This window comes from Cucumis sativus, chromosome 5 (assembly GCF_000004075.3).
Source record: "Cucumis sativus cultivar 9930 chromosome 5, Cucumber_9930_V3, whole genome shotgun sequence".
Classification (NCBI taxonomy): Eukaryota; Viridiplantae; Streptophyta; class Magnoliopsida; order Cucurbitales; family Cucurbitaceae; genus Cucumis; species Cucumis sativus.
In genome coordinates, this window is record NC_026659.2 from 1,831,115 (window position 1) to 1,843,020 (window position 11,906).

The 11,906-nt window shown below is 32.1% G+C and overlaps 2 protein-coding genes across 4 annotated transcripts; both read left to right on the forward strand.

Moving 5' to 3' along the window:
- The first annotated feature begins 3,637 nt into the window (after window positions 1–3,637).
- Window positions 3,638–5,846, forward strand: LOC101221153 (ribosomal L1 domain-containing protein 1). 3 transcript variants are annotated; one of them, XM_011656457.2, is made up of 2 exons: window positions 3,638–4,819; window positions 5,605–5,846. In XM_011656457.2, exon 1 carries the CDS (start codon window positions 3,690–3,692, stop codon window positions 4,782–4,784), a length of 1,095 nt encoding a protein of 364 aa, XP_011654759.1. In that variant the 5' UTR covers window positions 3,638–3,689; the 3' UTR covers window positions 4,785–4,819; window positions 5,605–5,846. The 3 variants fall into 3 exon arrangements, with proteins under 3 accessions (XP_011654759.1, XP_031741943.1, XP_004143917.1); XM_031886083.1 differs by having other exon boundaries at window positions 5,612–5,846; XM_004143869.3 differs by lacking the exon at window positions 5,605–5,846 and adding an exon at window positions 4,911–5,153.
- Window positions 5,847–8,549: 2,703 nt separating this feature from the next.
- Window positions 8,550–11,048, forward strand: LOC101220920 (oxalate--CoA ligase). Its single transcript, XM_004143868.3, has 4 exons — window positions 8,550–9,056; window positions 9,243–10,287; window positions 10,415–10,518; window positions 10,611–11,048. Exons 1-4 carry the CDS (start codon window positions 8,856–8,858, stop codon window positions 10,800–10,802), a joined length of 1,542 nt encoding a protein of 513 aa, XP_004143916.1. The 5' UTR covers window positions 8,550–8,855; the 3' UTR covers window positions 10,803–11,048.
- Window positions 11,049–11,906: the final 858 nt, after the last annotated feature.

Here is an 11,906-nt window from a genome sequence, read left to right on the forward strand (position 1 = left end):
AGATTTTCTCTTCTTCAAATTATAAATTCAACACATAGTGTACATGAGAATCATGTACGTTTTTTTGGTCAAAATTTGACGTTGACACATGCATGCTTGCATGCATACGCAATCTAATTTCTATCATTCGTAGAAAATTATTGTTTTAATAAACAAAATATAAATTAAAAAAGAAAATGCAACCAAATATTTTCTTTTTGTCCTTTGATGTCTCGTCTCATATCAAACATTTGGACTAGAATTGGGAATTCAAATTTGACAATTAATCAAAGGCCTCTGGCATTGTCATACCTATTAAATAGCATAACATAAATGTGATGATGTGAAATTAGATGGTATTATTGACCTAATTAATTTTGATTAAAATTATTTGACTATAATTAATTTAAAAGCTTAGGGGTTAAATTAGCTAATTCAGTCACACTGTATATAATATTAACCGTTCAATTAGGTATATAATGTCAATAATGGGACGTTTTTAATAGTATCAATAATAAGTAACAATAGCTTTAAATAACTCTTTTGGCTCTACCTCTACTCTATAGTAATTTGTGGTGTATCCACCTACCTACTTGTTCCAATAAGCCATAATGGTGACAAATTTGAAATTAGGTATTCTTCTCGATATCTTAAGTTATATGATTTAATACTCATTTTAAGAAAAAATAGGTTAAAAGACTAATTTTTGTTAAACTAAACATTACTTAGTCTCTCAATTTTAGTTAATTTAGTCCATAACATAAAAGTAATTTTGGTCCCTTCTTTTTATGATTTATACGATAGAAATTGAATTATAAGCAAATTGTTATCGAGGATTGACTCATTAAAAAAAAGTTCATCATAAAAGGTTTCAATATAATCAGCCTTTAATTGGCTAATCCAAAATTGCATTTTGGTTCATAGCTTATGACTTCTAATTAATGATTATTTAACAAACTTTTGAGCAAATTGCTCTAATAAGCTTATTGGAAATGTGGGGTTATGTTGGAAAGAGAGGTAGTGGCCCATGATCTATATATATTATATGCTCCATTTTAAATCATGACCATGGTGTAAAATGACTCTTTTTGTCAAGTTTGTTTTTATTATGTTTTCAATAGAACTATGTGATGTTGATATTTTTTATATATGATTAGAAATAGATCGTTTTTATTGGATTCTTTCACGTTCGTGGTATTGTATAGGAGAAGAATTATATTTGGTCAGATATGTTACCATTTCTTAATAAGATATGTTATCTCTCTTTTTTAATATGTATTTTTCTTATAATAGAACATTATAAGATTCGAGGTAAGAATCCAAATCTGGAAAAAGAAATTTTGTTTTTGTTTACACTTCTTTTAATTGATAGTTTTAAATTATTTCATTAACTTATCATTGATGGATGCTTCAAACTTTCAATTATATAATTTAATGTTTTGATATTTTATATCAATTGAGTTATATTCACTTTTAACTAGTCTATATTTTTATTTATTTATTTAGATAAGGTTAAACGATTTTAAATTTTTACCAACAAAAATACATTAATCAAGTTTAGAATTTACTTTATTTATTAATTTAAATAATTTTTCAATAAATATTCATGGCATCAAACAATTTATCTCTTTTTCTACCAAAGTTTTCATAAAATCGAGATTTTCACATTGATTAATGTTAACATTATTTTTAAATATAAAATTTTACTTTGTATAGGTAATAGTCTAATAAAGCATGATAGATTCGTATAGATATATGATTAGTGTTATTACTAAAGTGATATATAGATATCTAGTTGAATTCATTGTGATCTACCATTTAAATTAATATTTTAGAAAACCACGATGAAACTTATATGCCCATGCATGTATATATGGATTATTGTTTTTATTGTTTTATGGTTAGACAAATATAGTAAATATATATTGTGATAAACTTAATTATAAAGGAATTAGGCAATTAGGTTTTAAACAATTCACAAAATATATTAGTTTTATATTAAGTCACTTCCCCCACCTTTAACCTTTCCAAAATCGAAGATTTCAAATATCAGTATTAGCTCGAATTTGTGAAGAATTTTTTTTATAAAAAAAATTAGTTGTAAATTTAGCAATTAAATTCAAAATAATTGAATATATAGTAATACTTTAAAAAATTTACAAATATAGAAACAACGATAAAAGTTTATCACTAACAGACTATGTTGTAAATATTAGTATCACTGATTGACCATACAAGTCTATAAGCTATAATTTTGTTATACTTGTAAAAAGAATTTAAACGTTGTTATATCCTTAATTATTATTTTTAAAATGGTCCTTAATTACCGTTACCCAAGAAAATATCACATTTGAACTGACATTAACATTTGTTTCATTTAAAATTTTGATTGACATATATATATATACTCATACAATACTTTTACCCTTCTTGTTGATGGTGGTTCATTTTTCTTTTTGAAAAAAGAAATTTAATAGTGATTAATGAAAATAAAATAAAAAATTTCAACCTTACTAAATAGATCATAAAAAGAAAGTATCGACTATACGAATAATAACGGTTGAGAGTTGTCCTTCAGTGAGTATTTAATCGAAAAAAGTTAAGGTAAAAAATGTATTTATTTACTTAAATAAATACTCATTGACAAACCGTTCTTTTCCATGTTTATATCGAAAAAAATTTGTTTAATTTTGATTATTCATCAATTTCATACTTCTAGTTTATAACCATAATGTTTAAGTAGGGGTGTAATTGAACCCATATTTTTGGGTTATATGAGTTGGCAACTCGAGTAGCCGAATTTAGTTTCCAACTCAATATGTAAAATATGGGTTGGGTTATCGGGTTATATTGTTTTTTTTTTTTCCTTTATACTTTCTAACGAAGAAGATGAGATCTGACGACGACAGGTAAAGAAGATTGAAGAGGGAGAGGAGACGACGAAGATGGGATCTAATGATGGAGACGACCGAAGAGGGAGAGAGGAGACGGGTGAAGAAGACCGAAGACTAAGGTGAGAATAAGACAAAAGAGAAAAATCAAAGAGGGAGGCTATGAGTGGCGCGCGAGCAGGAAAACCTTGACCTAATTATTTTATTAAATAATATATATAATATTAATTCAGGTTGAGTTTGGTTGGGTTGAACCAAAATTTTCAACCCTCCAACCTAATCCGAAAAAATTCAATTTTTTTATCCAACCCAACTCACATTTTAACCTGATCCAACTTAATCGTTATAATATGAGTTCGGTAGTACATGTTATTCGGATTAAACTCGTATTCTTACACCCTAAAGTTTATGGTATGTTTTAGTTAACTACCCTTCAATATTGACAAATATACATCGGTCAGAACGATTTATTATTATATATATATTAGTTATTAGCTGATTATTATTATATTTATATGTCACATACTAAATATATATAGTTAGTACTTTAATATATATTTATAACTTATATATCAACATTAAAAATCTTAATCCCACAATAAAAGAAAATGCATTTTCACATATTTTATCCTTGATATCATTATATTTGCTATCTTTTATCTCCAAATTGTCATTTAGGGATTGGGCCTAAAATTGATTATAATAAGATTTGGCCCAAAACTAAATCCAATAGTCCAGGAGCCCATATAAAAACGCGAAAAAAGAAAATGCTTCAATGTTTCTAAAACACTAAAACCCTAAAATCTCTAAAATCTCTCTATGGCTTTGGCGGACGTTACTCCTACGACCAAAGTTCGTCGGGAAACGGCGGCGAAAGCCGTGGAATCTCTTCTTCAATGGCGGAATTCCAAACGGGAGAAGCCCCAACTCTTCGACCAAGAAGATTTTCTATACCTCATCGTAACCCTGAAGAAGATCCCTCCCAAAGGTCGCACAAATCCTTACAAAATCCCTCTTCCACATTCCCTTCACTCCGACTCTTCCGAACTTTGTCTCATTATCGACGATAGAACCAAGTCCAATCTCACCAAGGATGATGCCCGGAAGAAAATACAGTCTGAAAACATCCCAATTTCGAAGGTAATCAAGTTGTCAAAGCTTAAATCCGATTACCGCCCCTTTGAAGCTAAACGGAAGCTCTGTGATTCGTACGATATGTTTTTCGCTGATGATAGAGTTATTCCGCTGTTGCCGAGTCTGTTGGGGAAGCACTTTTACAAAAAGAAGAAGATTCCGGTGCCGTTGAATCTGAGGCATAAGAATTGGAAAGAACAGGTCGAGAGGAGCTGTTCGTCGGGATTGTTGTATTTGAGGACAGGGACTTGTAGTGTGGTGAAAGTGGCGAGGACTTCGATGGAAGTTGAAGAGATCGTGGACAATGTGATTGCGGCCATTGATGGGATTGCAGAGGTTGTGCCTAAAAAATGGAGTAATGTGCGGTCGTTTTTTTTAAAGGTCCTTGAATCTATTGCATTACCAATTTACCAAACAGTGCCGGAGTTGAAGTTTAAGATTGAGGCCGGCGTGAAGGGGAAAGAAGATGAAATAACAAAAGAAGAAGAAGCAGCAAAGAGTCCTACTCCCGTAAAAGTTGGCAGCAAAAAAGAGAGAAAATTGAGCAAAAAGAAGGGTAGGATACATGAAATTCGCTACATGGACACTAATGGTCGAGAGTTGTCTAATGAAGATGAAGGCAGTGATCTTGATGATGTTGAGGTTAATGAGAATCTCAAAAAGGGTAGTGATGAATTGAAGAAGGGTAAAAAGAAGAAGGTAAAAAAGAGTGAGGTTTCGAAGTCGAAAGCGGCTGGTGAAACAAAGGTCAAGGCAAAGAAGGTTAAAACAGCGAAATGATTGTTGGGAATTTAATGAAGCTTGAAGCTTTAAAGGTATTCTCTTCATTTCTATGCTTAAACATCCCACTTTTAAGTGGCAAGTTTTGTTTTGAGTATCTCTAATCATTTTCCATTTTTTAATCAGGTTTTGGAAAATGTACTGTTTCTGTTGTTCTTAGTTAAAGAAATTCTGCAAGATTGATGTTTGATCTGTGTTTAAATACTTCCATATCTTTACATTTAGTTTGAGTAATTATGCTTGCTTAGTAAGAGAACCTTTATATCAATCTCTATAGCTTCTCTTTCCAAACTGATGATGCAATACATAATGTGTGGTTGTACCTTTGTAGTAAATGATTCACTAGTTTTTGGAGGGCTTAATTACAAATTTGGTCCGTGTCTCTCTATGATTTGATAAAGTCTTGTAAAGCCTGCTGTTGAAGACAAACGTATGTGAGGATGTGAGGGTCAGCTATCCATATGCATGTTGTTAAAAGACATAATGAGCATGTGGCTATTAGCTATTCATGTGTCAATGATTTGGTCTTTTGTATTTAGTTAACAACCATTTCTATGTTGATTCCAACTTCAGCTTCTTCTCTTTCTCTGCCTTTTCTACCTCTTCTCCTCCTCCTCCTTTCCTGAACATTTTGGCTTATAGAAAACAAGAAATTAAATTTTAGGTAAGTGACCTATATGTAACGAAGTCCTAACTTCTTAAGCCTAGTTTTTTTCCCCTTCTTATCAAGGTTGACAATGGTTTTGGTTCATTTTATTTTTCTCTCAATGATAGTTGAAAATTTAACCCCAAACTAGTTGATACTTTTATGGATTGGAAGTGTACAGGGAGACTAAACATGGATGTTCTTACTTAACCGGCCTCAAAATGGAAAATTATGTACAACCAAAAAGGTAATTCAATGTTGCATTTTAATTTAACTTCAATTGGGTATTTGAATTTGAATTCTGTTGTAGGATCCAAATGGATTTGTTTAATAGAAAGTTTTGGAAAGTGGTCTTATAAGACTCGGAATCCAATGGGTTTCTTTAGGTTTTTTGAATTCATAAAATGTTGAATGTATCACCTCAAATCTTCTAGACTTAACACAAACTTAATCCCAATTATTCATATTAATACTGATTATGCTTATGAAAAGTACATGAATGGTAATCAATAGACAAATTTCAATCCATAGTTTAGTCCTATAATTTCTTTAAAAAACATTTATTAATGTTATGATTTTCTTGGTATAATATCTTCAAGAATAGAATGTAACGAAATCCACGGAAAAGCCTTTAAAACATTATTAAAAAAGCATTTTTCTGTTTATGATTATTTTTTTTTATCAATAGAGTTTAAATAAAAATATTGGTAAGGGAAAACATATTTTTGTAGCTAAACAATTTTGTAGTCTACTTAGAAGTTTGACCTAATTTTAATTTATCTTTTTGTACACTAAATAAGGGTAAATGGAGAAATATATTACAATCTTTATATTCTCAGTCAACTTTGCTATACATTACAATCTCTTTATTTTTCTTTAAGGTTCTCACATTTTGAAACTAAAACCATACATATATGTAAAATCATAAATACTTAGCTATTTTATTAATCTCTCTCAAATAAAGTCCTCTTATATTTTATCCTATTAACAACTAGCTCTTTATTGAAAAATTGTCCGAAGAAACGGAGTTGAGTTTTCATCCTACAAAATGAGTGCTTTTTTAAAATCTTTTAAACAAATTTTTGACCATCTAGATTTCATTAAAAAAATTAAAATTATCATGTCTTGTAGACTGTTTTGACCAAGATTTTAGAAATAGTTGTTTTTTTTTTTAGTATTATATCCAATTTTTATGTTTCATCTAAAATCATTTATAAAATTAGGTATGATTTTGATATAATTTCGGTAAAATTAACCAGAATTTGATATAAAATTTGAGAATATTTGAAAAATAATCGAAAAAAATTGCTACAAACTCGGTGCAATAAGTGCAATGAGATGTAATTATAAACCATTTTTCTTTTAAGAGAATGCTACTTTCATAACACAAAATTCAACATTTTCTTTTTGCAAAAGGTCAAGAATAAACAGCGTTTTGATAAACTATACAACATTGTTGTACTCCTAAAGTTAATAACCGTGGTTAACCTTTTTTCAGAAAGGAAAGAAAGTAATTGCGAAAATAACTAATTTTCTCACTTTAATTAATATATATATAAGTGGGAAATTGGTTGCTTTTACAAAAGGACAACTTTAAAGCATTCATTTATCAATAGCCATCCAAAACAAGAAAAAGAATATTTTAGTCATTTTGTGGTGGTTAATTCCATTATTCAGAAAAAGGATAAAATGAAAAAAAGAAAAAAGAAAAATGAAAGGCCTAGAATTAAGTATATTAATAAATAAATAAATAAAAGAAGAGACTAAATTGAATTAGAATTTTGGAGTCCTCAAAGCAACCTCACATGTATTCAAAAGTGGATGGCCATTCAGATATTCACTAATTCATCGCAGTTTCTTCTATCCACTACTTTTGAAATTTTGTTTCCCTTCTTATTTCTTTCTAAATTACGTTGTAATTCTTTATTTATTTATTTATTTTTTTGCTTAATTATAGAAACTTGGAGCTATTCGAATAATAAATTCATCGAAAAATTAAATTGGAACTTAACCCCTTTAGTTAATAGCGACATTTATTTTTCCCTCTCTTCTAGAGGAGATGTTAGGGAATTAAATGTACTTCCAGAAAAGGACAAAGATCACAAGTGGTAGCTTATGAGAGTTCTTCTCCGTCTCATACGTGTATAACTCAACTAGTTGGATTATATTTGGATGTATTCAAAATTCTCTTAATAATATTGTAATCAAAGTTATTTATAAGTACGGTATTTTAGTTAAATTATAAGTTTAATCCCTAAAGATTTACTCTTTCTACTTTGAATGTGTTCTATAGATTTCTAAATTTGTAATTTTGTTTCTTTCCGGTTATTTAAACTTTAAATTTTTTGTTTAATAATTTTAAAAGGCTCTAATATTTGTTTAAAAAGTTAGTATGACCAATTAATTCTTTTCGATCATGCAACATTTGAATGTTAAGAAAATATGTAGAATGTTAATGGTGAATAGATGACTATCATGAATAGAACTCATATCCTATTTGCAATTTATTGAGACAATGTTTCTTTTTTCACCTTTTAAGACATATTCACAAACCCTAACCCTAATGCTAAGTATTATTAAAAATGTGAATAGCTCAATTTTATAAGGGGGAAAAAGGTAGAGGAATTATAAAACTACAAAACAAATTTAAGAAAACATTTAAACTAATAAATAAATTAATAAAATTTTCAAAAGTAGAAAATTTGATAAATATAACAAAACAACTGAAGTACAATTTTTTGGTAAAACGAAAAAAAATTATTTATTTATATAGTGAAATTTCAAAACCTAATATTTATAAATATATAAATTTTAACAAGCATTTATCTAAATACATTCTAAAATTCTACCATATTTATAAATAAAATAATTTTCCATAAATAAACATATTTATTATCATTATCATAATTTTTAAACAGCAGATTTATTGTCTCTATTTGTTCGTAATGTTAATATATTTCTCTATATAGAGGGAAATGACAAATTTACGTTTGAATCAAATTGAAAAATTATTGATAAAATAGGTGGACACGTGGAAGTAGAGACAGTGTGACAAATCGGTCCAATATCACGAATTCGAAAAGGAAAAATCAGAACAGTTTTTTAAAACGAAGTTTCGAAGAAAGATCACAAAATTGAAAAACCGAATTCAGATTTGGGGACTGACACGTGGGATGAAAAAGCGTCCGGTTTCAACCTCCACGAGTCCAAACCTCTCTTTACCCAACAGCAAAAAGAAAAAACCTATAATTATCTTTCATTTTTTCAAGCTCTTCATAATCACCACCTCAAACGTTTATCCCAATCTCCCTATCCTTTTTCTTCTTTTGGTTGGTTTTCATCTTCAAGATTATACGTAACTGTTTCCTCCATCAAATTACTCATTTAGTTTTTGAAGCATTTCAATTCTGAAATCATAAACAGAGATGGAGAATTGTACCTTCACTGGGTTGTTGAAGAAGGCGGCTTCTGAATTTCCTCGCTGCCGGGCTCTCTCCGTCTCCGGAAAGTTCGACTTGACCCATGAGCGGTTGCAGGAGCTCATTGAACATGCTGCCGCTCGTTTGGTGGATGCCGGAGTTAAAGCTGGTGATGTGGTGGCCCTCACCTTCCCCAATACTGTTGAGGTTCGTATTCTTATTTTCGCCATTTTTAATTTCTGTATCTTTGGTTTTGTCATAGTTGTAGAGATGTTTTCTGAATTTGAATGAAGTGTTAATCGGATTCTTCTCGTTCATTCACCTGTTGAGAAAATGATGAAAAGAAAGTAGTTTGGATTGAGGAATTTTGACGCGTTCTTTTTTTGCTTGCAGTATGTGATTATGTTTTTGGCTGTAATCCGATGCCGAGCCACCGCTGCACCATTAAATTCGGCTTACACGGCGGAGGAATTCGAGTTTTACTTATCGGACTCGGAGTCGAAGCTGCTTCTCACATCGAAAGAAGGAATTTCATCGGCACAAACGGCTGCTACAAAGCTTAATATTCCTCAAGTGAAAGCGAACCTGTCCAGTGGCGATGAGTTTATTGAACTCTTTCCGTCCCCAATTGAGACGGGCTCAAATGTTGTGGAGATCGTTAACGATCCTTCCGACGCCGCTCTCTTCCTCCACACCTCCGGCACCACCAGCCGCCCCAAGGGCGTGCCGCTGACTCAACAAAACCTCGGCGCCTCTGTTCAGAATATTAAGTCGGTGTACAAGCTTTCGGAGTCCGATTCAACAGTACTCGTTCTTCCGTTGTTCCACGTTCACGGATTAATGGCGGGATTACTATCATCGCTAATCGCCGGAGCTGCCGTGACTCTTCCAGCTGCAGGGCGATTCTCGGCTTCAACGTTTTGGTCCGATATGATCGCCTACAACGCGACGTGGTACACGGCGGTCCCTACGATTCATCAAATCATACTGGAGCGCCATCTCAGCAAGCCAGAGCCGTCGTATCCGAAGCTCCGGTTTATTCGCAGCTGTAGCGCGTCGTTAGCACCTTCGATTTTGGAACGATTGGAACAATCATTCGGAGCTCCGGTTCTCGAGTCTTACGCAATGACTGAAGCGTCGCATTTAATGGCGTCCAATCCGTTGCCGGAGGACGGCGTACACAAGGCCGGATCGGTAGGAAAGCCGATCGGTCAAGAAATGGCTATTCTGGACGAGAACGGCGCGATCCAATCGGAAGGTGTTAAAGGAGAAGTGTGTATTCGGGGACCAAATGTGACGAAGGGATATAAGAACAATCCAGACGCTAACAACTCCGCATTCATGTTCGGATGGTTCCACACCGGCGATATCGGTTTCTTCGACTCCGACGGGTACTTGCATCTGGTCGGCCGAATCAAGGAACTCATTAACCGAGGAGGTACAGAACTCAATTGAAAAATCAAATTCGAACTCAAGACTGAAAATCGCCAATCAACGAATACAAATTGAACATGAAAATTGTATCGAGGAAACTTATCTGTTCTTATCTGATCTTCCTGTTTCAGGTGAAAAAATCTCTCCGATTGAAGTAGACGCCGTGCTTCTATCTCACACCGACGTTTCTCAGGCCGTCGCCTTCGGAGTCCCCGACAACAAGTACGGCGAAGAGGTAAAAAATCGCACCGCTCGATCCTTAATTCAATCAATTCAAATCTATTCACTAGTGATTTACGTTCTAAATTCTTATCAATGCTTTCGCAGATCAATTGCGCCATAATTCCAAGGGAGGGAAGTTCGATCAACGAAGCGGATGTGCTGCAATTTTGCAAGAAAAACCTTGCCTCCTTCAAGGTTCCGAAGAAAGTGTTCATCACAGATTATTTGCCAAAAACTGCTTCCGGAAAGATCCAACGCCGATTCGTGGCGGAGCATTTTCTTGCCGCTAAAGCTTGATCCGATTGAATTCGAATTCCCATTTTTCACGGATTGGGAATCTTCTTCTTTTTCTTTTTTGGGAAAGCTTAGTGAGGTTGTTAGCTTATTGGCCTAATCATGTGAAGAAATGAACGAAGTAACGATGATATTGATGCCGATGGGTTCCTATCGTGGGAACTGCCAACCATATTTTACACATATTTTAACTAAAATAAAGTTGATATATGTTTTCTATTCCAATATAACAAAACTATTTTATTAGAATCCAACTATCCAAACCATACTATATAATACTATATAGTAGTCTATCTTAGACTTGTTACAAATTGCTATAGGTCTATCTTAAACCTAGATTAATCATAGGTCATGACAAATTGATATCTATATTCAATTCATAGATTATATTCATCAATTTACATATGCATGTGTTGATGTAGTTCAACCAATTGGCAGTAGACTGATAACAAAGAAGTTTGTGGTTCATAACCAAAAAAAAAATTGATATACTCATGTGTAGATGGATATTTTTATCTTTTGGACTTGTCAAAATGTTAAAGTGGACTTGTCCTATCAAGCAAATAGTTGGTGGTACGATGTTCGTAACTAGAAACAAAGAAGTTTGTAGTTCATAACCAAATTTCTTTGTTTGTAGTTCATAACCAATTTTTTTTATATATATCCATGTGTAGATGGATATTTTTATTTTTCAGACTTGTCCTATCGAGCAAGATATTAAATTTGGTAGTATGAGGTTCTATCTCAAAACCAATTGATATATTGCTAAATTTGGTAGCATGAGGTTCCATCTTAAAATCAATTGATAATGTGAGGAGTAGCTCATCTATCTAATATAGATTATGAATCTCTTGGTCTTTTTCGATGTGAGACTCTCAAACTTGGTTTTTTTCGATGTGAGACTCTCAACTTCTCCAATACAAAAGTTCAACATGATAGAATTTATTTGACATCTTCCACAGTAAGAAACACTTATATTTCTTTTTTCATTTTACTGATCTAACGCTGAAGCATTATAAGTTCATGACATTTCTTTGAACTTTCATGCGTAATTTTATGTTCTTAGCAAAGAAATTGAATCCTTACAATGAAATTATTCTCAGATTG

What these genes read in the sequence shown, in the direction of transcription:
- LOC101221153 (XM_011656457.2), top strand. Translation starts at nt 3,690, where the DNA reads ATGGCTTTGGCGGACGTTACTCCTACGACCAAAGTTCGTCGGGAAACG.
- LOC101220920 (XM_004143868.3), top strand. Translation starts at nt 8,856, where the DNA reads ATGGAGAATTGTACCTTCACTGGGTTGTTGAAGAAGGCGGCTTCTGAA. An exon ending in CCTTCCCCAATACTGTTGAG is followed by an intron (nt 9,057 to 9,242) that starts GTTCGTATTCTT and finishes TTTTGCTTGCAG; the next exon opens with TATGTGATTATGTTTTTGGC. An exon ending in ACAACAAGTACGGCGAAGAG is followed by an intron (nt 10,519 to 10,610) that starts GTAAAAAATCGC and finishes ATGCTTTCGCAG; the next exon opens with ATCAATTGCGCCATAATTCC.